The following is a 24,618-nucleotide window of genomic DNA, read 5'->3' on the forward strand; positions in this document are numbered from 1 at the left end:
TATAATGCCCAGTGCTCATCACAAGTGCCTTCCTTAATATCCATCACCCATTTAACCCATCCCCCTCCACCCATCTCCCCTCAGTAACGCTCAGTTTATTCTTCATAGTTAAGAGTCTGTTTTATGATTCGCCTCTCTCTTTTTTTTAATTTTTATTGTAACAGGTTTTATTTTTTATTTTTTTTAATTTACATCCAAATTAGCATATAGTGCAACAATGATTTCAGGAGTAGATTCCTTAATGCCCCTTACCCATTTAGCCCATCCCCCCTCCCACAACCCCTCCAGTGACCCTCTGTTTGTTTTCCATGTTTAAGAGTCTCTTATGTTTTGTTCCCCTCCCTATTTTTATATTAATTTTGCTTCTCTTCCCTTACGGTCATCTGGTCTGTGTCTTAAAGTCCTCATATGAGTGAAGTCATATGATATATGTCTTTCTCTGACTAATTTCATTTAGCAATAATACCCTCTAGTTCCATCCACATAGTTGCAAATGGAAAGATTTCATTCTTTTTGATTGCTGGGTAATACTCCATTATATATATGTACCACATCTTCTTTATCCATCCATCCACCAATGGACGTTTGGGCTCTTTCCATACTTTGGCTATTGTTGATAGTGCTGCTATAAACATGGGGGTGCATGTGCCCCTTCAAAACAGCACACCTATATCCCTTGGATAAATACCTAGTAGTGCAATTGCTGGGTCATAGGATAGTTCTTTTTTTAATTTTTTGAGGAACTTCCATACTGTTTTCCAGAGTGGCTGCACCAGTTTGCATTCCCACCAGCAGTATAAAAGAGATCCTCTTTCTCCACATCCTCACCAACATCTGTTGTTGACTGAGTTGTTAATGTTAGCCATTCTGACAGGTGTGAGGTGGTATCTCGTTGTGGTTTTGATTTGTATTTTCCTGATGATGTGTGATGTTGAGCATTTTTTCATGTGTTGGTTGGCCATCTAGATGCCTTCTTTGGAGGCATTCGTGTCTTTTGCCCATTTATTCACTGGATAATTTGCTTTTTGGGGGTTGAGTTTGATAAGTTCTTTATAGATTCTGGATACTAACCCTTTATGTGATATGATATGTCATTTGCACATATCTTCTCCCATTCTGTCCATTCCCTTTTAGTTTTGCTGACTGTTTCTTTCGCTGTGCATAAGCTTTTTATGTTGATGAGGTCCCAGTAGATCATTTTTGCTTTTGTTTCCCTTGCCTCCAGAGATGTGTTGAGTAAGAAGTTGCTGTGGCCAAGATCAAAGAGGTTTTTGCATGCTTTCTCCTTGAGGATTTTGATGGCTTCCTGTCTTACATTGAGGTCTTTCATCCATTTTGAGTTTATTTTTGTGTATGGTGTAAGAAAGTTGTCCAGGTTCATTCTTCTGCATGTTGCTGTCCACTTTTCCCAGCACCACTAGCTGAAGAGACTGTCTTTATTCCATTGGATATTCTTTCCTGCTTTGTCACAGATTAGTTGGCCATTCGTTTGTGGGTCTATTTCTGGGTTCTGTATTCTGTTCCATTGATCTGAGTGTCTGTTCTTGTGCCAGTACCATACTCTCTTGATGATTCCAGCTTGAAGTCTGGGATTGTGATGCCTCATGCTTTGGTTTTCTTTTTCAAGATTGCTTTGGCTATTCAGGGTCTTTTCTGGTTCCATAAAAATTTTAGGATTATTTGCTCTAGCTCTGTGAGGAATGCTGGTGTTATTTTGATAGGGATTGCACTGAATATGTAGATTGCTTTGGGTAGTATCGACATTTTAACAATATTTGTTTTTCCTATCCAGGAGCATGGGATCTTTTTCCACTTTTTTTGTGTGTCTTCTTCAATTTCTTTCATAAGCTTTCTATAGTTTTCAGTGTATAAATTTTTCACCTCTGTGGTTAGATTTATTCCTAGGTATTTTATGTTTTTTTGTGCAACTGTAAATGGGATAGATTCCTTGATTTCTCTTTCTGTCTCTTCATTGTTAGTGTATAGAAATGCAACCGATTTCTGTGTATTGATTTTATATCCTGCCACTTTGCTGAATTCATGAATCAATTTTAGCAGTTTTTTGGTGAAATCTTTTGGGTTTTCCATATAGAGTATTATGTCATCTGTAAAGAGTGAAAGTTCCACCTCCTCCTGGCTGATTTGAATGCCTTTTATTTCTTTGTGTTGTCTGATTGCAGAAGCTAAGACTTCCAATACTATGTTGAATAACTGGTGAGAATGGACATCCCTGTCTTGTTCCTGACCTTAGGGTGAAAGCTCTCAGTTTTTCCCCATTGAGGATTATATTAGCATTGGGTCATTCACATATGGCTTTTATGATCTCGAGGTATACTCCTTCTATTCCTACCTTCTTGAGGGTTTTTGTCAAGAAAGGATGTTGTATTTTGTCAAATGCTTTCTCTGCATCTATTGAGAGGATCATATGGTTCTTATCCTTTCTTTTATTGATGTGAAGAATCATGTTAATTGTTTTACGGATATTGAACCAGCCCTGCATCCCAGGTATAAATCCCACTTGTTCATGGTGAATAATTTTTTTAATGTATTGTTGGATCTGGTTGGCTAATATCTTGTTGAAGATTTTTGCATCCATGTTCATCAGGGAAATCGGTCTATAGTTCTCCTTTTTAGTGTGGTCTCTGGTTTTGGAATCAAGGTAATGCTGGCTTCACAGAATAAGTTTGGAAGTTTTCCTTCCATTTCTATTTTTTGGAACAGTTTCAAGAGAATAGGTGTTAACTCTTCCTTAAATGTTTGGTAGAATTAACCTGGAAAGCCATCTGGCCCTGGACTCTTGTTTTTTGGCAGATTTTTGATTACTAATTCGATTTCCTTACTGATTATGGGTCTGTTCAAATTTTCTATTTCTTCCTGTTTCAGTTTTGGTAGTGTGTATTGTATGTTTCCAGGAATTTGTCCATTTTTTCCAGATTGCCCATTTTATTGGCATATAATTGTTTATAATATTCTCTTATTACTGTTTTTGTTTCTGCTGTGTTGGTTGTGATCTCTCCTCTTTCATTACTGATTTTATTTATTTGGGTCTTTTCCTTTTTCTTTTTGATCAAACTGGCTAGTGGTTTATCAAGTTTGTTAATTCTTTCAAAGAACCAGCTTATGGTTTCTTTAATCTGTTCTACTGTTTTTGGGGTACAATAGCATTAATTTCTGCTCTAATCTTTATTATTTCCTGTCTTCTGCTGGTTTTGGGTTTTATTTGCTGTTCTTTTTCCAGCTCCTTGAGGCGTAAGGTTAGGTTGTATATCTGAGATCTTTCTTCCTTCTTTAGGAAGGCCTGGATTGCTATATAGTTTCCTCTTTTGACTGCCTTTGCTGCGTCCAGAGGTTTTGGCTTGTGGTGTTATCATTTTCATTGACTTCCATGTACTTTTTAATTTCCTTTTTAACCTCTTGGTTAGCCCATTTATTCTTTAGTAAGGTGTTCTTCAGTCTCCAAGTATTTGTTACCTTTCCAGATTTTTTCTTGTGGTTGATTTCGAGTTTCATAGCATTGTGAAAATATGCACGGTATGATCTCAATCGTTTTTTACTTACTTAGGGCTGATTTGTGTCCCAGGATATGGTCTATTCTGGAGAACGTTCCATGTACACTGGAGAAGAATGTATACTCTGCTGCTTTAGTATGAAATGTTCTGAATATATCTTTTAAGTCCATCTGGTCCAGTGTGTCATTCAAAACTATTCTTTCCTTGTTGATTTTGTGATTAGATGTTCTGTCCATTGGTGTGAGTGGGGTGTTGAAGTCCCCTACTATTATGGTATTATTATCAATGAGTTTCTTTATTTTTCTGATTAATTGATTTATATATTTTTGTGCTCCACATTTGGCGCATAAATGTTTACAATTGTGAGGTCTTCTTGGTGGATAGACCCTTTGATTATGATATAATGCCCTTCTGCATCTCTTGATACAGTCTTTATTTTAAAGTCTAGATTGTCTGATATAAGTATGGCTACTCCGGCTTTCTTTTGTTGACCATTATCATGATAGATGGTTCTCCATCCCCTTATTTTCAATCTGAAGGTGTCTTTAGGTCTAAAGTGGGTCTTTTGTAAACAGCATATATATAGATCTTGTTTTCTTATCCATTCTGTTACCCTATGTCTTTTGATTGGAACATTGAATCCATTGATGTTTAGAGTGAGTACTGAAAGATATGAATTTATTGCCATTATGATGCTTGTAGAGTTGGAGTTTCTGGTGGTATTCTCTGGTCCTTTCTAATCTTTGTTGCTTTGGGTATTTACATATATATATATATATATATATATACACACACACACACACACACACACATATACATATATATATACACACGTATATACATATATACACACATATACATATATACACACATATATACATATATACACACACACATATATATACACACATATATATATCCACATATATATGTGTGTATATATATATACACACACATATATATACACATATGTGTGTATATATATATACACACATATACATATATACACATATATATACATATATATATACACACACACATATATATACACACCTATATACATATATATATACACATATATATACATACACGTATATACATATATATATATACACCTATACACCTATATGTATATATATATGTATATATATATGTATGTATCTACACATAGATGTGTGTATATATATACATTTTTTTTTTCATCTTTTCTCCCCTCAGAGAGTCCCCCTTAAAATTTCTTGCAGGGCTGGTCTAGTGGTCCCAAACTCCTTTAATTTTTGTTTGTCTGGGAAATGTTTTACCTCTCCTTCTATTTTCAATGACAGCCTTGCTGGATAAAGAATTCTTGGCTGCATATTTTCTGATTCAGCACATTGAATATATCCTGCCACTCCTTTCTGGCCTGCCAAGTTTCTGTGGATAGGTCTGCTGAAAACCTGATCTGTCTTCCCTTGTAGGTTAAGAACTTTTTTTTTTCCCTTGCTGCTTTCATGATTCTCTCCTTGCCTGAGTATTTTGTGAATTTGACTATGATATGTCTTGGTGATGGTCAGTTTTTGTTGAATCTAATGGGGGTCCTCTGTGCTTCCTGGATTTTGATGTCTGTGCCTTTCCCCAGGTTAGGAAAGTTTCTGCTATGATTTGCTCACATAACCCTTCTATCCCTACTTCTCTCTCTTCCTCTTCTGGGACCCCCATGATTCTGATGTTGTTCCTTTTTAATGAGTCACTCATTTCTCTAATTCTTAAATCGTGCTCTTTTCCCTTATCTCCCTCTCTTTTCTGCTTCATATTCTCTATAAGTTTATCCTCTATATCGCTGATTCTCTGTTCTGCCTCATCCATCCTTGCTGCTGCTGCATCCATCTGTGGTTGCAGCTCAGTTATAGCATTTTTAATTCCATTCTGACTATTTTTTACTTCTTTTATCTCTGCAGAAAGGGATTCTAATCTATCTTTGACTCCAGCTATTATTCTTATTATCATGATTCTAAGTTCTGGTTCAGATATCTTGCTTGTATCTGTGTTGGTTAAATCCCTGGCTGTTGTTCCTTTGTGCTCTTTCTTTTGGGGTGAATTCCTTTGTTTTTGCTATTTTGAAGGGAGAAAAGGAATTAATGAGGTAGAAAAATTAAAATTAAAAAAAATAAAATAAAAAAGAAAAATTAAGGAAACATTTGTAATAAAAATTAAAAATAAAAATGGATTTTTCTCTTTCTGTATTCAAGAAAAAGAAAAGAAATGAAAAAAGAGAAAAGAAAAAAAAAGAAATCATTTGAAAATTTGAAAAAGTCAATACACTGTAGTAGACTAAAATAAAATGATGGAAGTAAAATAGAATTTGAAAAATTTACATAAAAGCAAAAAATATAGTAAAAAAATAAAGAAAAATATTTTTAATAGAAATTGAAAGTAAAAGTTAAGTTTTTCTCTTTATGCATTCAAGAAAAATAAAAGAAACGAAAAAGAGAAAAAAGAAAACGAACAAAGAAGAAAAGGAAATCGTTTGAAAATATGAACAGGTGAATACACTGAAGTAGACTAAAATAAAATGATGGAAGTAAGATAGAATTTGAAAAATTTTCACAAAAGTAAAAAATACAGTAAAAAAATGAAAGAAAAATATTTTTTATAAAAATTGAAACTAAAAATGAGTTTTTTCTCTTTCTGTATTCACAAAAAAGAAAAGTAGTGTAAAAGAGAAAAAGAAAGAAAGAAAATTGAATAGATGGACCTACTAACAGATTGAAATACTACTGAAACTATTCTGTTTTCCTGTAGAAGTCAGACTATGAAGCGCTTTATAGTCCATAAACAAAGTAGGCGGTGAGACTTGTGTTCTTGAAGAGCAAAGTTGGCCCAGTTGGGCAAGGCTCAGTGTAATGGCTCCGTTCTCCACTAGATGGCACTGGTAGCCTACTGGGGTGGATTGTTGGGGTGCCCATAGGTGCATATGTGCATGCACGGGTGCGGTGAAAACGGCATCACACAGCTACCCAGTCTCTAGTATCGTAACTCTGTTCTCCCTGATCAGCAATCGCGCACCCGTCCTCTGTCTTCTGTTCTTCACTGTCTGTGACCAAGCCCCAGGCACTACCTCTCTCCTGAGTTTTGCCTCGGATGTGGCTATTTTCCCCGGCCCCTTACTTCTAAAAGACTGCGGCTTTGACCCATTCCGCCCCTCTGCAGAGCGTCTCAGCAAGCAATGGCCAAAATGCCAGCTGTACCCAGGAACACTTGCGGGACCCTGCTGCTGCCAGTGCCCTAAGACTGTGGCCAGGTGCCAGCCGCCCCAGAAAAAGTTTGCAAGACAGTGTAGCAGCAGCTTTTCACGAATTATGGAAAATCACAACACACATCTGGCACCAGGCTTCACCCTGTACCTTGCCACCTTGCCCCAGTACCAGCGAATGTGGCCGTTTTCTGGGGTCTGCTGGGACCAGGTAGCTTCAACAGCCTCTACCAAATGTCCTTCCAGCAGTGGAACTGCTTTTCCCCATGTGGCCTGATAACCTCCCGGACCCCACTCTGTTCCTGGAGATTCACCCTTCCCACCAGAGCACCACCAGGTATGGAGCTGCGGAGTTGCAGCATTTGCTCTCCCCTTGTTTACAGTCTTAATAGACCTTAAACCCTCTCCTTTCTCCTTCCTCCCTTTTTAGTTTAGTCCCTGTGGCTGTTTCCAATTTTTCACTTTCTCTCCAGCTATGTTTGGGGAGGGGTGCTTTTTCCATATTCTACCCCCACCCCCCAGTCTCCGTCTTCTCTCTGCCTGCAAAAGCAGCTCCTTGCCCACCACCAGCTTCTCTCTCCCCAAGTTCACCTCTCCATGCCATGTACCTGCTGAATTCTGTGGTTCAGGTTGTGCAGATTATTGTGTTAATCCTCCATTCAGTTTTCTAGGTTTGTAAGATGGTTTAGTGTTGGTCTGGCTGTATTTCATGGACGCGAGACCCACAAAAAACTTCCATGCTGTTCTGTCATCTTGGCTCCTCTCTGCCTCTCTCTCTTCCCCCCACCAATGTTCATCTGTTTTGTTTCTTAAACTCCATGTATGAGTGAAATCATATGGTATTTTTAATCTCTCTGGCTGACATTTCACTTAGCATAACACACTCTACGTCCATCCACAACATTGCACGTGGCAAGATTTCATTCTTTTTTATTGCTGGGTAGTAGTCTATCATATAGATAACTTCCTTATCCATTCATCAGTAGATGGACATTTGGGCTTTTCCTATAATTTGGCTATTGTTGATAAGGTTGCTATAAACATCAGGGTGCATGTGCCCCTTTGAATCCATATTTTTGAAATTTTTTTTAATGCTTATTCATTTTTGAAAGACAGAGACAGAGCACAAGCAGGGGTGAGGCGGAGAGAGAGGGGGACACAGAATCTGAAGCAGGCTCCAGGCTCTGAGCTGTCAGCACAGAGCCCGACATGGGGCTCGAACTCACGAACCGAGAGATAATGACCTGAGCCAAAGTCGGATGCTCAACCGACTGAGCCAACCAGGCACCCCTGAATCCATATTTTTGTATCCTTTGGGTAAATAAATACTGATTAGCACAATTGCTGGGTTGTAGGGTAGTTCTATTTTTAACTTTTTAAGTAACCTTCATATTGTTTTCCAGAGTGGCTACAACAGTTTGCATTCCTACCAGCAGTGTGAGAGGGTTCCCCTTTCTCCACATCCTCACCAACACTTGTTGTTTCCTGTGTCATTAATTTTAGCCTGTATGACTTATGTGAGGTGATATCTTATTGTGGTTTTAATTTATATCTCCCTGATGATGACTGATGTTGAGCATCTTTTCATGTGTTTGTTAGCTAAAAATTTTAATTTATAGAAAATTTTTCACCTACCTGTAAATGTTCATAAAGGAAATTTATTGTAGCATATTTTTAACTAGAAAAACTCGGAACCATTTAAAAGCTTAAATTTAGAAAAAAATTATTGCATTTCTCTAAATTATGGTACCTCTACATCATGGGGTCTTAAAAATAATGTTTATCTACACATAATGAAGTGGAAAGTTCACTAGAAAATATTGAAAGTATAAAAGAAGAAGTAATTTAAAAAGGAAATCATACCACAGAATAATTTAAATGACATGAAGCATTTATTTTAAACTATGTGTGCTAAGCTGATGGGAAAATCTTAACATACGAGATAGAATTCAATGAAAATATTGTGGTAAATAAGGCATAATATATTAGTGAGAATGAGAGTGAGAAGTGTGACCTTTAGGAACATGAATACATCAAAAAGCCTCAAAGTATATAAAGAAATAACTGATATGTTTATAGCAGGAAACAAGTGCCATAATCATTGAAGTTAACTCTTTATATACAGTCTTCTCAGGAACTGGTAGACCGAATAGATTAAAATTAGGGACAACTAGAAACTGAACGTTACAAATAAAGAATTCACGCCATTAGATATATGTAAAATTCCATATCCAAGAGCTGTGCCCCCTGCCGCATATAAGAAGTAAGAAATATTTACAAAAATACATTATACATAGTGTTCACATACAGTCAAGGGCAAGATAAACAAACCTTAGAATTGTTTTTAAAAGGACAGCAAAAGTACAGTCCTAATTGTTTGGAAAGTTATATCTTATTGTACTCCACTGATTAAAGGCTGTTAAGAAAAACTGTCAACCATATAATAACAAAATCACTTTACTTTAAAATATGTGAAACATAGTTAAATCAGTAGATAAAAAAATGTGTGATGTTGAATCCATCAGAAATCAAGAAAAAAGAAAAGTGAATGATCTAGGCATTTGACACCAAAGGTTTAGGAAAAAGAAGGCAAGCCCAAATAAAATTTGAAAAATAATAAAATAAGGAGAGAGATCAATGAACTATGAAACAATAACTGCACAGAACAGTGTTAGTTTTGAAATGAAATGCTGTTCAGAAAAAAATACCAATAGCCAGGAAGGAATTATTCTTCTCATGACTTCTGATGTGACAATTGGAGAAAAATAGTTTTATTGGACTTATAACTAGTCCCTAGCATGTAATAAACAACAGAAATAAAAAGAACAATGCCTAATACTTAGTTTCTGTGAATCCTTCTGCTTTTTTTTCTATCTTATTTACCTTAAGTAATATCAAATTTGATTTTTCATAATGGTCTAGTGATTTCCAGTTTTAGAATATGTGCCTGAGTTTTTGATGAGGAGCTTCAAAATATAATTTTTAAATAGAAATAAACTTTAATTCCTGAACATCAATGAATATAACCTTTATATAATAATAAAATTTCATCTATGTAATTCATGACTAGATCTTTTCACTTAATATTGTGTTATAATCCTTTGGATATTTCTTTTTTCTTTTTTTTAAATTTTTTAACATTTATTCCTTTTTTGGGAGACAGAGAGAGACAGTGTGAGTGGGGGAAGGACAGAGAGAGAGGGAGACACAGAATCCAAAGCAGGCTCCAGGCTCGGAGCTGTCAGCACAGAGCCCAACGTGGGGCTCAAACTCAGAATCATGAGATCATGACCTAAGCCAAAGTCAGACACTTAACCGACTGAGTCACCCAGGTGCCCCTGGATATTTCTATGTTGTTTGTCATTTTCTATGTAACCCAAGAGGAAAGGGTATAGAGATAAGAACATTAATCTTGACCTCACTGACATAAGTTCTTTGTAATGGGAAGCAGGATCCAAGGCCAAATAAGTAAAATTAGGAAACATAATGGGGGTGGGGAGGGATAGTTAAGTCTTTACAGGTAATTTGCATGATTCTTTTTCTAGTCAAAATAGTTGTATTTAAAATTTCTTACTTAAGTGGTGATACAAATTTTTGTAATGTTATTAAATTCAGACTCTTACCTAGATGAAAATGTTTTTTCTAGATTGTCTTCATTAAGATAAACATTTGCTATGATTATTATAAAGACCATACACATTACGCAGGTAGCAAATATCCCCCTCTATGGAATGAGACTGCCTCATAGATTTTGCTGTAGTGGTTCAGCTTTTCCATTGTTGCCTTGCCTTCAACGATGAACAATTTCCATGGTCTTTATCTTCTTTGATAATATATATGCTTCTCTATGATCTATACAGGGCTTGACTCAAGAAAAGATTTGCAGTAGTGCAGCTCTGGAAGTTTAAAATAATGGGCTTCTTTAGTGTCTGTTTAACTTTATCCTTTTCTTATAACAATTGCCAGGAGGCTCCATGCCTCCCTTTATTTTTATTTTCTTAAATTTTCTTTTCTTTTTAGGTTTATGTATTTTTGAGAGTGAGAGACAGACAGAAAGGGGGTGAAGGGGCAGAGAGAGAGGGAGACATAGAATATAAACAGGCTCCAGATATTTTTTCTAGATTAAAATTTTTGGTGTCGTTTTGGGGGTGCCTGAGTGGCTCAGTTGGTTAAGCGCCCAACCTCAGCTCAGGTCATGATGTCAAGGTTGAAGAGTTTGAACCACCGCATCAGGCTCTGTGCTGACAGCTCAGAGCCTGGAGCCTGCTTCAGATTCTGTGTCTTCCTCTCTCTTTGCCCCTCCCCTGCTCATGCCTGTCTCTGTCTCTCTTTCTCTCTCTCAAAAATTTTATTTTAATTTTAGTGTCATTTTGTTTTATATAAACTGAGGATGGTTAAGAACTTTTAATTTAAAATATTTTTAGAATACAATATGTTCTTACTATAAATATACAGTGGGAATTATAAATAGTTCCTTCTTTCAAGTACTGGACAAGATAGTAAAAAAAAAAAAAACAGTACCTTACCAAAAGCCAATAAAACAAGCTAGATTTTTCATATATTTTTAAAAAGTCAACACAAAGAAAATGAAAAAAACAAACAAACATAGTAACAGGGTCATTAATCCCTCGATTTGCAATACTGAATTCCTTGATCCATTTACAATCCAAAGATGTAACTGAACAGGGTGGTAAAATCACTTTGGAAAATGACAACTGTACTCAAGACAAAATAAGTCAGTCCTAAATGGATTCCATAGTGCTCTCTGTGGCCACGATTCCATTCCTGAGCCAAAGTCGGATGCTTAACCAAGGCCACCCAGGCGCCCTTGGCCAACCTTAGCCACCCAGGCGCCCTCCATGCCTCCCTTTATATCCTACTGATTGACTAAAAGAAGTAAAACAGTTATGTGATAGGCTCTAGTAGCATATAACCTTTCCTCTATTATCATATAGCCTTTTGGTAAAAAGTACTCTTTGCTTTTCAGAATAGAATCTATGAGAAAATTTTTTCTTGTCTATGCAATTTACAAATAATCCTACAAACATACTTTACTTTTATATCTTAAGATAAATTTATAATATCAATGTTTGACTGTAAGAAACACAATATAAGACAGCAGAAGTGTTACCATAAATTTTTATTTAAGCAAAATAAATGATTGGTGACAGTAGAATAACCTTTTAATTTTTTAATTATAAATTTTGAGCTCTGAATATTATATGAGTAAAGGGAGATAACATATTCTCATAAACATGTCAGCAAAATAATTGAAACGCTACTTGATTTATAGTAAAGTATTTTCCATTGCAAACTGGCATTCATTTTTTTTGCTTATGGTAAATTATGTTTACCAATTGTCACCTTGTTCTTTTTTAACCATAATTTTTAAAGAGCTATGCTATTCTCTAGCTAGTTTTCAATAACACCAATATTTTTCCTTGTGCTGATATATACTTATTTACACTATGAAATGAATGCTTTTGAGTAATTGAAAATACTTTTTAATTGTCTACTTTATAAAATCACAAGAAAGATACACATATATCTTTATATTTATGTTATCACTTTTGTTTGGGATTTTCAGAAAAAAATATTGATATGTTTTAAAATCAACAAATCTGAAAGTCAATTTGAAATAGTAACTTTAATACATATAAATCCAGTTTATTTTATTATTTAAATTACATTTTTTTGATAACTTAATGTTACTTAGGTCAGATGTCTTTTAATTTATATTGCTTTGGAACCCATTGATATTTGTAAAGGTATTATCCAGTTCACCTTCAAGTATATCTTGGCCTTAGAGTGGCTTCACAAATTTGAGAAAATAGTGATTATAATAATAATTAAATGATTTGTTATGCAATACAATATGCCAAAACTTAGGGTTAAGTACTTTATATACACTTAATTACCATGTGTCTAGTATAGAACAGCAACTCCCAATTTTTCTATCTTAAAGATGAAAAACCTAAAGCTTAGAAAAGTTCTATAATTTATCTAAGGTCGCTTAAGAAGTGGCAAGGGCACCTGGGTGGCTCAGTTGGTTCAGCGTCCAACTTGGGCTCAGGTCATAATCTCAGGATCTGTGAGTTTGAGCCCCGCATCTGGCTCTGTGCTATCATGACAGCTCAGAGCCTGGAGCCTGCTTCGGACTTTGTGCCTTTGTCTCTCTCTGTTTCTCCCCCACTCACGCTCTGTTTCTGTCTCTCTCAAAAAATAAATAAACACTAAAAAAAAAAAAAAAGAAGTGGCAAAGTAGAGTTTTAAACCAAACCATTTTGGCCTCAAAGCCACTGCTTTTAAACACTGCTATATTTAGTAGAATGCCTGGCCTGGATCAAGGCATAGGCTCCAGGGAGGCAACAGTTAAATGTACAGGGATTTTGTGAGCTGGTTGTTAAGCCACTAGCAATTTAAAATTAGCCATGGTAGGAATATTAACACAATAACAATCAGTAAATGCTAAAAATTGGGACTTGTCCCACACTTCCGTCTCCTCCCCTGATAGTTTACTAGCATACTGTTGCCTTTACTGCCAAAGTTTTGTCAATATTTACTTATGTATTAGGTTACAGATAGAAGTAAAAGATGTAAATTTGTCATTTTCTGAGTACTACCTATAAACTGCCATCCATTAAGAAATTTTCCACTAATAGTTACTGAATTAAATGTCATCTTTTATTGTCATATCTAAAATAATTTTTTATAGAGAAGAGTGTAAAATAATGAATTGTCTCTTTTATTTTCAGTGATAGTGGAGAGTGGGAAGATAATTTCTTTTGTGGCTTATATTAATTCTGGATATTGTAATATTTATAGAAATATTGTAGGACTTATGAAACTACAACCAAAAAAAGTGGTGAGTTTTAAACTTATTTATTCTCTTTAATGATAATTTAATACAACCTAATTATTGCATAGTTGTTGTTAGTTTGTCTTGTGGAATTTCTGTTCATTTTTTTACTATTTTTTATTGTTTCTTTTCACTGAATTGTAAGATACGTTGTAAATTGAGTTGTAAGACATAGGAATGACTAGAAGCACATTAAGAGATGCTTAACATCTTTATTCCTCAGAAAAATGTAAATTAAAACCACAACAAGGTATCACTTCAAGCATATCAGATTGGCTAAAATACACTTAACAAATGACCCAGAAATTCCACTCTAGATATTTACTCAAGAGAAATAAAAATATACATCTACAAAAAGACTCACAAAGTCTTCATAAGCCAAAAACTATAAGTAATCTAAATGTCCACTAACAGTTGAATGGATAGAAACATTGTGATATATTCATACAATGGAATGCTACACCTCAATAAAGAAAGCTAATGATGCATACAAGAATATGGATGAATCTCAAAGCATTAGGTTGGGCAAAAACATCAAACCCAAAAGACTGCAGGCTGCATAATTCCAGTTTTATGAAGTTCTAGAACAGGCAAAACACTAATGCAGAGTGACAAAAGTTAGAACTAATCTTTTTTTTTTGGTTGGTCAGGTAGTCTTCAATGGAGTTCAATTTAATATGTAAACTTAGTTGAATTTTGCTATATTAGTTATATTTAGTGTGAGGATTTGCCATTTATATAAATGGCAGTTCTTCAAGTGAGATATTGCTTTTAACCCCAGGATACTTATTAAAATCTTTCACCTCTTCTGAGTCCCTGTCATGTCATACTCTGAGAGCTACATTCTTTTTTTTTTTTTTAAACTTGCTACTCATCAACTCATCCCTGTTTCCATGGTGTTGAGGTCTCTCTGAAAAGATAATTTGGACTTTCAACTTTTTCTCCAGAGATATGCATACTGAAAACCTGTAGGCCCTCTTCCACTGTTTCTAATTTGGGCCTAAATTGCTAGTTCCCTGGATCAAACTCTCTTTCCATGTTTCTTTCTTATTTAAATAAGAAAGTCTGCATGGAATTCCATCTCATCTATTAATTCTATCAATTCTGGTCCTGGCATCTGTGCTTATTTTTTTATTCTCTGTTAGTCCACCCATGCAGCTGGGGCTGAGCTAACAAATGGTAGTTCACAAAACATTCAAAGCTAAGCTCTATTTACAAAATGCTATCCTAGGACCTTGAAAAAGGGAATGAGCTCAATGTTTCCTAGACATCTTGGTGGATTAAAAAATTAGGGGCACCTGAGTGGCTCAGTTGGTTGAGGTTCCAACTCTTGATTTTGGTTGGATTCATGATCCCAGGGTTGTGGGATCCACCCCTATATCAAATAAACTCTCTTTCTCTCTCCCTTTGCCTTTATCCCCCAACTTGTGCTCTCTTTCTAAAAACAAACTTAAAAAATTAATTCATAGATCACTAAGTGGCAGTACTTTCAATTACCTTAGATATGGTGAAGTTGTCTATCAATTAACTACTGTTCTATATAGTTTAACTACATGTGTAAATAACTGTTTTCTCTGATTTGAATGAAATTGCATTTTAAATACCATATACCAAAGTGTTTTATGAACAGTGAATTTCTGATGATAACAGTATTTATCATTGTGTGAAATTGGTTTCATTGAACATCTATTACCTATATCTTTTACAGAAAAAAAATCAAAAACTTGTTTGTATGGGCAAACTTAATGAGAAGGAATCCTTTGGTGAGATTAGTGTTCTTCTTCAAGTTCCTTTCACATGCACAATAGTTACTGGAAAAGAGGTTGAGATGGCAATCATTGAAGATAAGGACCTATTTGGTAAGTACATACATGTCTTTTATACCATTTTATTTGATGAGTTTTTGACAATCATGGATATATTTCACAGAAATATTAGGACACTCAAGTAAGTATGTGTGTATATATTTTATTTACATAAGCAGTATACCTGTAAATAGCCTCCTTTAACACCTCATAGTCTGTCTGATTTGATTGTGCCACTTTTAGAATGTATTAACAGTTTTTTTCTGCTAATTCCCAAATTACCATTAATGGCAACATTCCTTTCCTTTATGAAGTGTCTTTTGGTTTGTCATCTCTACAAATATTGCTTCTATGTTTCTGGTTCAGGTCAAGGTATACTGTCTTCCAGTGTACAACCTAGATCAAGTGTATATGAAGATCATGACTTGTGGTGTTTGAACCTTTATCTGAAATTCTAGCATTATGAAAATATTAAAAGAATAATCTTTTAATATTCATGCAGCCACCTGTATTTGGTCCTTCAAACATTATACTCAAGTAGTATATGCACTTGACTATGAAGGATAAATGAATAGGTGTTAATAAGTAGTGACATAATAAGATATTAAAGAAAGGTAAAAATTTTTGTATAATAAAACTAAGAATATCAAACATCAGATAAAAGATAAAAAAGGAAAAAATCATAGAAATTAACATGGGTGAGAAATTTGCTTTAAATAAACATTGTCAATTAGAAACACTTTCATAATTATCCATGTATGATTGACGGAATCCCTTTGTCTTGAATTTAAAGGGTTTTTTAAAAATGTTTTTTAGGGAATATTTACTCTCTACTTGCTTAACTGTAATTTTGCTTAACTTCAAACCCATATATCTGTTCCTAAAAGTTATAAATTTGAAATAGCATTGACTAATTTTCTTTGTTTCTGTGACATTCAAATAGAAACCCTCCTCAAGGTAAATATCACTTAAAAATAAATACTAACCACCAATTAAAATTACAATATTCTCACTTGTTATAGGCTAGGTTTTTCTTTTCCTATACTAATAATGTTAACTGGTGCAAGGCAAATACACTGTGGACTCATTTATGTAAATCAACATTTCACACATGAAATTACTGCTTTCAAGCATGTATTAGAATCTTCTTTGCTGCCTGGCAATCTAAAATTAAAATAGATGGCTTAGTATAAGCTTTAGTTGCATTTTTGATGTGTGCTGTCCATACTTAAAATTCCCTTCTATGTTTTGTTCATTTAGGACTGATTTTATAAAACAGCTGACATGTTGTGTGCCTAATTAAACATTTCCTAGACAGAAATGTTCTTACGGACTATATTTTGCTTGTTTTGTCATGACTTATAGGAAAATAAAACATTTTACAGTTGGCCTTTTAGCAACACAGGTTTGAATGGTGTGGGTCCACGCTTACATGGATTTTAGAGAGACAGAGTGCTAGTGGGGTAGGGGCACAGAGAGAGGGAGACACAGAATCTGAAGCAGTCTCCAGGCTCTATGGTGTCATGACAGCACAGAGGTGGACGCTGGGCTCAAACTCATGAAACCTGAGATCATGACCTGAGCTGAAGTGGGACACTTAGTGGACTGAGACACCCAGGCACCCCTATTTTTGCATTTTCATATTACTTCATTCTTTTTCCATCTGTTTCACTCCTTATCATCTGATATATGAATCCATCTCTGTAAAATAGCGTAGGGAAGAATTTAAGAGAAAGTAAAATGTGCTTTAAAAAATATCACGTTGATGAGAAATGGAAGCATTAAAGTAGAATAATAAACATGAGCAAAACCCAGAATATGTCGGCTTGTAATCAGGATGGTATTATTATTATTAGTAGTAGTAGTATTATATTATTATTCCTAAATACATTGTATTTAGGAATAATTGTTTATATTTGAGGTGGTCCATTAAAAAGTAAATAAAACCAATGTGCTCTGACAGAATCCTCAGTCATATGTAGATTACACTGCCTATGCTTTCTAATAATATCAAATATTTTTAAACATACTATTTCTTTTTAGAATTGTAAATGTATTACTGGAAAACCAAATTAGAGTTCATATCTTTTCTCAAGTATACAAGTCACCCTCTCTATTTGTTCCCACATAAATCATATTAAAGGGCCAACATTGCTTAAATGATCCAGTTGACCAACGATATTTAGTAAATACCTAAAGGGAACAATGCATTCACCATACCTACCTGGGGATAGGTAGAACAGAATTTAAGAAACATGAGAGATTACATAAATGTTAAATACTTTATCTGGAGAATTATATATATAACTATCTGTATATAATCATAAAAGAAGCCATGCAATAATTAGTTTTGAAATATTTAAAAATACTTGAAGAGTGATTTCTTTGTTCATTTAGGTTGTTGACTTTTGGAAGATAGGAAATAATTTGTTTTGCAGTTTATGTACATGCTTCTCAGACATTACCTTGAACACCTAAATAAAAATGAAAACAAATATTATTAAGTTTAAGCAAATATAAATATGCTCTTTTTATATAATGCCACTGGGAATATAGTTTATCAGATTATTTTTATGAAGGTAATATATTTTGTCCAGATTCAGAATTTATACCTCAAGTCATTTAGATTAAAATTATGAATACCAACTATTTTAATTTTACTGATATCAGAAATTCTTATCCTACCATCAAAACAAGTATACTACTTTTGTAATGAAAAAGAATTGCTTTTCATATAAAAAATGAATTAACACTGTTTTTAATTATATCTCTTTCAACTATTCATGACTGAAAAAATAAAGGATAGCAATAGATTTAAATTGTCTTTCCCAAAAGGAAAATTTCAATTCCAAGATGACATTGCTACAAACTCTCTGAAAGTTTGTTTTTAAAGGGAAAGAATGTCCAAAGACCTTTATCTCTGATAATGATTCTCTTAATCAAAAGCCTGGGAAACTAGTTTTTTATTTACTGTAGATAGGTCTTTTAGACATTTCAGGAGCTATGAATACATTCTATCAAAAATATCTATTTCCCAGTCCATCAGTATTTCTCCTTCTTGCTGAGGCAAGTTATAACAGGTGTCTCCTTGATAACAATGTTAATCAGAAGAGCCAAAACCTTTGCACAATTTGCCAGAGTAAATATGTTTCCCTTTCCTTTGTTTTTTGTTGTTGCTGTATGATAAAATTTTGATATAAAAATACATTTCCAAGTTAAAAATAAGGTATTACACTTAAAAGTATTTTTTTCTGTTACGAATCTTTTTTTTTGCTCATTACGAATGTTGTTAAAACAAATATGAAAATTAATTTGAATAAAATTTTTGTTTTATTTTGGGTTTTCATGGACAAAGCTTTGAGTGAAAATATTATATTTCATATAATTGTCTCACAGTATATCATTTTATTCCATTAAGCATGTTATAAATATATTGAAGAACTGTTTTGTTAATGATAAAACCAGCCACATATTTTGAATATCTTGCAGATATTTAAAAGTAGTTGTTTCTTAATGAATTAGTTTATCCCATGAAAATATCATGAAACTAATAATGCGTCTTATTTTGATTGATTGAGTTCCATTTTCCTTTGTCCTCAAAACCATATTGAAATTTAAAAGAGCCCAGGCGCGCCTAGGTGGCTCAGTTGGTTGAGCATCCGACTTCAGCTCAGGTCATGATCTCTCAGTTGACAAGTTTGAGCCCTGTGTCGGGCTCTGTGCTGATAGCTCAGAGCCTGGAGCCTGCTTCAGATTCTGTGTCTCCCTCTCTCTCTGTCTATATCCCACTCATGCTCTGTCTCTCTGTGTCTCAAAAATAAAGATAAACATTAAAAACATTTAAAAAAAAATAAAAGATCCCAATAGGTAGCATTCCTTTTATTTGCCTGAATTCTAAAGCAAATGATAACAACACAAAAGAATAGAGTAGAAGGGAGATCAAAATAGCAGCTTTATTGCTGATAGAAACTGGAGAATGTAGTTCTCGTATCTGCAGACTAGAGTCCTAATCCTAAACACCAAAATTCACCTGGATTACCTAGAGTCATTAGCAGTTCTCGACAACCAGATATCTTCTCACACAGACGATAGGGCAGGGTTTCCCAGTAGAAATTAGGGAGAAGCAGGAAGAAACACCCTTCTTGGAAGACAAACTGGATCCCAAGGGGAGGTGGAGAAGAAATATTAGAATTCAGTGTCTCTCTTTGTTCCAGGCTAGGAATGATTGACATGGCAGAAAGAGGCCGCAAATGTTAAATTTTTCATAATCCTGCCTCCTGAAGAAGTCAATAATAAATATTTCTTCTAATACTCTGCAGAAATCCCCACAGCCACTGGGTCATTGTCTTGAACATTGGAACACACCATTTCATTGCATTCTACGTATGACATGTACACTCTTGGAGTTGAGAAAAGTTGTAATACTACCAAATCCTATCAATTCTTCCTCTTAATTACCCCTTAAATTTTCTTGCCATATCTTAGTTCATAATTTAATTATCTTCTACCTAGATTTTCCAGTAGCCACTTAAGTAGTCTCCCTGTCTCTAGCTTTGTTATTTCTAATCCATTATTCATACAGTCCCTAATTAAATTGCTACAATGCAAATCTGTTAGTCTTTCCCCTACTTAAAGCCTTTCATTGACTCCCATCATCTATAACAGTTCTTCTTAATATCTTCATCATGGAACACATAAAAATTGTGATATTTTAAAGAAATTTAGGGCAAATAGAGGAAACTACATTGCTCTCAATCTAAGTTATGATTTATCAGACTCCCTGCATCTCAATCCCTTTTAGCTGCACCAGGACTGAGGAGATCATCCATGTCTCACTGACCTTAAGCCTTTTGTTAAATACTGATTGAGAAGCTCTGAACTCTATAGAAAGTTGAAAGTTCTTAAGAGGGCTTAAGATCCATTGCAATATGGGCTCTGCCAGGCCGCTTATCTCTTCATTCTTATTACTTAACTGCTCATCAATATTGAGCTAAGTATAATTTCTGTAAAAGGGTATGTTGTTTTATGCTTCTAAGCCCTTTGTCAATTCTATTGCATTTCTCTGAAATGAGTTTTCTCTCCTTTACCAGCTAGAAAACCATTATTTTTTTAAGCTGGAAAACCATTATTTATCCTTCTAAATTCCAAGTATTAGAATTTACCTGTTTCCAGGAAATTTCTCCTTATAAACATGCTTCTTGCTACACATACTACAGTATTTTATTGTATATATACACATCTGCTTTTCCTAATAAACTTTGAGTTCAAAAGACAACATTCACAATAGATGCTCAGTAAGTGACAACAAAACAGAGGCCTCCTCCTCTGTAAAGTTGTAACTGATGACTTTAGGTCATGGTGACCCTTTGACACATTGACAGTCATTTAAAATACACAATAAATGCCTTACTGAATATAAATCTTTTATTGTATTGTATTATATTCCTTTTTAGGACTAGTAATATACAATTTCCAGTTTAGTCATTATTTATTTCTTATCCTGCTAATTGGATTATAAATTTCTTTAGGTCAAGGAACATGCCATTGTTATTTTTTCTATCCCATAGCATCTAGATTCTTTATGGATAGTCAATACTTTTTAATATTTTATCACAAACCTATTGATTTCCAAATATCTCCATAAAGTCTGAGTTAGTTTTATGGTTAGTAGTTACTATTGACTTTGCCTCCAAGATGGGTTTTTTTGGAAGATCATGTTAGGGAGAAAAGAATCTATGATTTAATAAACATGGATGGCACTGAAAATTAAATAAAAATAGTTCTTTGTTAAGTGATACTATTGTGTCCACAAATAAATGGTCTACTTCATTCTCTGATACTCATACATATCAATAATCTATCTCATTAAAAGTCCTAGGCTTTTAGGGTGCGTGGGTGTTAAGCATCTGACTTCAGCTCAGGTTATGGTCTCATGGTTCATGAGTTCGAGTCCCGCAGAGGGTGAGCTCGACTCCCCCATTGGGTGAGCACAAGCCCCACTTTGGCTGAACACAAGCATGCCCCGCTTCGGATGAGATCCACTTCTCTCTCTCTGTTTCTCTCTAGCTCTGCCCCTCGCTCACTTGTGCCCCCTCTCTCTCTCAAAAAAAAAAATGTTTAAAAATAAAATAAAATCCCTAAACTTTTATATGGCAAAAATTTTTAAGTTTTTATTTAAATTCCAGTTAGTTAGTATACAGTGTAATATTACTTTCAGGTGTACAATATAGTGATTCAACACTTCCGTGCAACACCAGGTGCTCATCACAAGTGCCCTCCTTTGTCCCTATTTAACCTATCCCCCCACACACACCTCCATTCTGCTAACCATCAGTTTGTTCTCTATAGTTAAGAGTCTGTTTCTTGGTTTGCCTCTTTCTTTTCTCCCTTTGCTCATTTGTTTTGTTTCTTAAATTCCACACATGAGTGAATTACAGCAAAATTCTTAACGATATGTTTAATCAATTCACATATATATTTTTTTAGATTTCCAGAACAAGTTTTCTTTATGTGTGAGATGGCATGCTTCTTTTTTGTAAACAATGTAATCAATGATATTTTCCACTTTTCTTAGATTCCCAGAAATTGGTAACTAATTAATTGTGGTAACTTCTTTTACCTAGTAAACTCACATTAGTATTTCTTTCCTTCCCTCTCTAATTTTCATTTCTGCTACTTTAATCAATTTTTAGTTATGACTATATTATTTACCTTATTACAGATTCTTTTTTAGTACATATGTTATAAATTTTAAAAATATGTAACTATCAAGTATGTGATTTAGAAGTAGATGGATAACATCTTTCAATAATAAATAAAGACAGAATTTACTTCTTTTGACTAATGGGTTTAGCTATTGGCTGGTATTTTTTTCTCAAGAAAAAAATCAAGTGTTATTGGAAACTAGACTTTTCTAATGATGATTAATGACCAGTAACACTTCTATTGACCGTATTGAATTGACCTATTGAATTATAAAAGTATCAGCTCAATGGGTTTAGGTCAATCCACTATCCATATAGGTGATATTGAAATATAGTTGACCCTGACTATAAATAACAAAATCTGACATTCAGCCAGGCAGAATTTTGGTTTAAAGGCATTTATCAAAAGCAGAGTTAATGATGCATCTCTTGCTTGCCTGGACATGAAGCATTTTGATAACAATAATTAGTTCAGTTTTAGTCCTTAACCTTCATAGGTTTTGATTCTTTAATCTTGCAACTATATGAAACCTTAATCTTGAATTTACTTTCAGCAGGGAATTTGAGTGACAGGTCTTGCAAAGTTAAAGTTAATGTGTTATATTTACTTAGAAAATGTTTTGTATACTTCAAATTTGTGATTTTTAAATAAAAGGAAAATATTATAAATTTTTGGCAAATAGGAAATTACCATGCCATGCAGAGTGCCTTGCTGGCTTAACAGACAATACAAATTAATCAAATATGAAATTCACTCCAAAGATTGATGAGAACCCAGTATTTCTTAAACGTGTTTTTAGAATTAGTTCACATAAAACATCACATCAAGTTTCTCTGTAAATTCTATGCCTCAATATATCTGCAGACTCCAAATCTATGTATATACCTATGTAATTGTATAAAATTACATTACATTTTTTGATAACTTTTAATATTTATATTGCAAATGCTTACTTAATTGTTACAGTCTACAATAGTTTGCATCTAACTAATTCAATATTACAGCTTCTGATCATTTTAACCACACTTTCATAGTATATATTTTATGTTCTTTTGGTTATTGATATTATTTGGCAAATCTAATCACTGAAAAAATCCTGATCCCTTATAAAACAATTCATGGAAAAGACAATCAGAATGTAGACAATATTGTATCCCATCAACAGGCACATGGCAGTTATATCTAGTATGTTATATACCCACTGAAATGTGATAATTAAAATGAATTATTTCCTCTGCACTTCATCTGTCTTGTATTGTGGCATAGTGTTTTTCTAAAGAATTTATGATATTGCATCTTAACTGATGGATAAATATTGACTACTTGTATCACGTACGTAACTTGATAAAATCACTGCTATTTATAGAGCAATGCACAAATGATAAAAATATTGCATTTTAAAATTTGATCCTTGAACCAGGATTTTTTTTGAACCAAGATCTTAATAACAATAATTTTAGTAAAAGAAACTATAATTGAGGACTTTTGTTCCCACTTTTGATATTATTTTCCTCTACCATGTTCTAGACTGGCATACCTGTATGGCGGGACTGACTAGAAGTTTAGCAATCTCCTTTTTCTCTTTCTGAGCACAAAGGAAGGTTAAGTTCCCCAGCCTCTCTTGCAGTTAGGTTGGAACCATGCAACTGGCTGTGACTAATAGAATAAAGGGAAATTATTTTAGCCTGGCCATGAAAGATACAATCTCCCATGATCTCACTCGCTGTCTGAAAGTGAAGTGCTCCAAGATAGCAGAATCACATGATGGTGGGAACCATGGACTCTGGGATCCTTTTCTTGGATGGAACTTCCTAGAAGAATAGCTCAGCCAGGAACATCTGTATTAGACTTCGTGCAAGTGTCAAATAAACATTTGTTGAATTAAGCAACCACGATTTTGGTTTGTTTGTTATAGCAACTAGCAAGTGCTACCTTGAGTCATACAACTGGCAAAAATGCAAAATTTTCTGAGGAGTTCTTAGAAAAGTAAAAATTTCCAAATTAAGACATTAAATGAATATCCTTTTCATGATTATTCTTTTATTCTTAACATCTAGAAATCTACTGAAAAAGAGTTTCAAGACACAATTAGGAATAAGAATATATGTGTGCATAAAGAAGGTATAGGCTAACTTTTAGAATAAATTTTAAAATTATTTTTGGATAATGTCATAAAAATATCACATAGGCAAGAGATAGCAGAAACATTAACTCAGTTCTTTTAAAAAATTAATACACTTTCAAAATTCACTGATAAAATCTTTTAAAAACATCTTATAAGATACTTATATATTTCCAGAACATATCAATGCTATAGAATATACTGTGTAGTGGCAGTTAACGCAGAAAGAAGTTAAGTCGAATTTAGTACATTTTGAAGAGAAAGAAAAAAGTTAGACAAATCAAAAATCAAAATAAGCCTCATTAGACTATATCAGATCCACCAATACCTAATAGAAAATGACCCAGAAATATTTGCAGACAAGGTTATCAGTAAATCTACTGAGA

The 24,618-nt window shown here is 34.0% G+C and overlaps 1 protein-coding gene across 1 annotated transcript in view; it reads left to right on the forward strand.

Moving 5' to 3' along the window:
- The window catches only part of LOC122495983 (cyclic nucleotide-binding domain-containing protein 1-like), a 250,448-nt gene that overhangs the window by 189,705 nt on the left and 36,125 nt on the right, over positions 1 to 24,618 (forward strand). The window contains exons 6-7 of the mRNA XM_043602185.1: positions 13,497 to 13,606; positions 15,309 to 15,459. Of these exons, the coding sequence (XP_043458120.1) occupies positions 13,497 to 13,606; positions 15,309 to 15,459 (261 nt within the window). The remainder of the gene's footprint in view (positions 1 to 13,496; positions 13,607 to 15,308; positions 15,460 to 24,618) is intronic.

This window comes from Prionailurus bengalensis, chromosome F2 (genome assembly GCF_016509475.1).
Source record: "Prionailurus bengalensis isolate Pbe53 chromosome F2, Fcat_Pben_1.1_paternal_pri, whole genome shotgun sequence".
Classification (NCBI taxonomy): domain Eukaryota; kingdom Metazoa; phylum Chordata; class Mammalia; order Carnivora; family Felidae; genus Prionailurus; species Prionailurus bengalensis.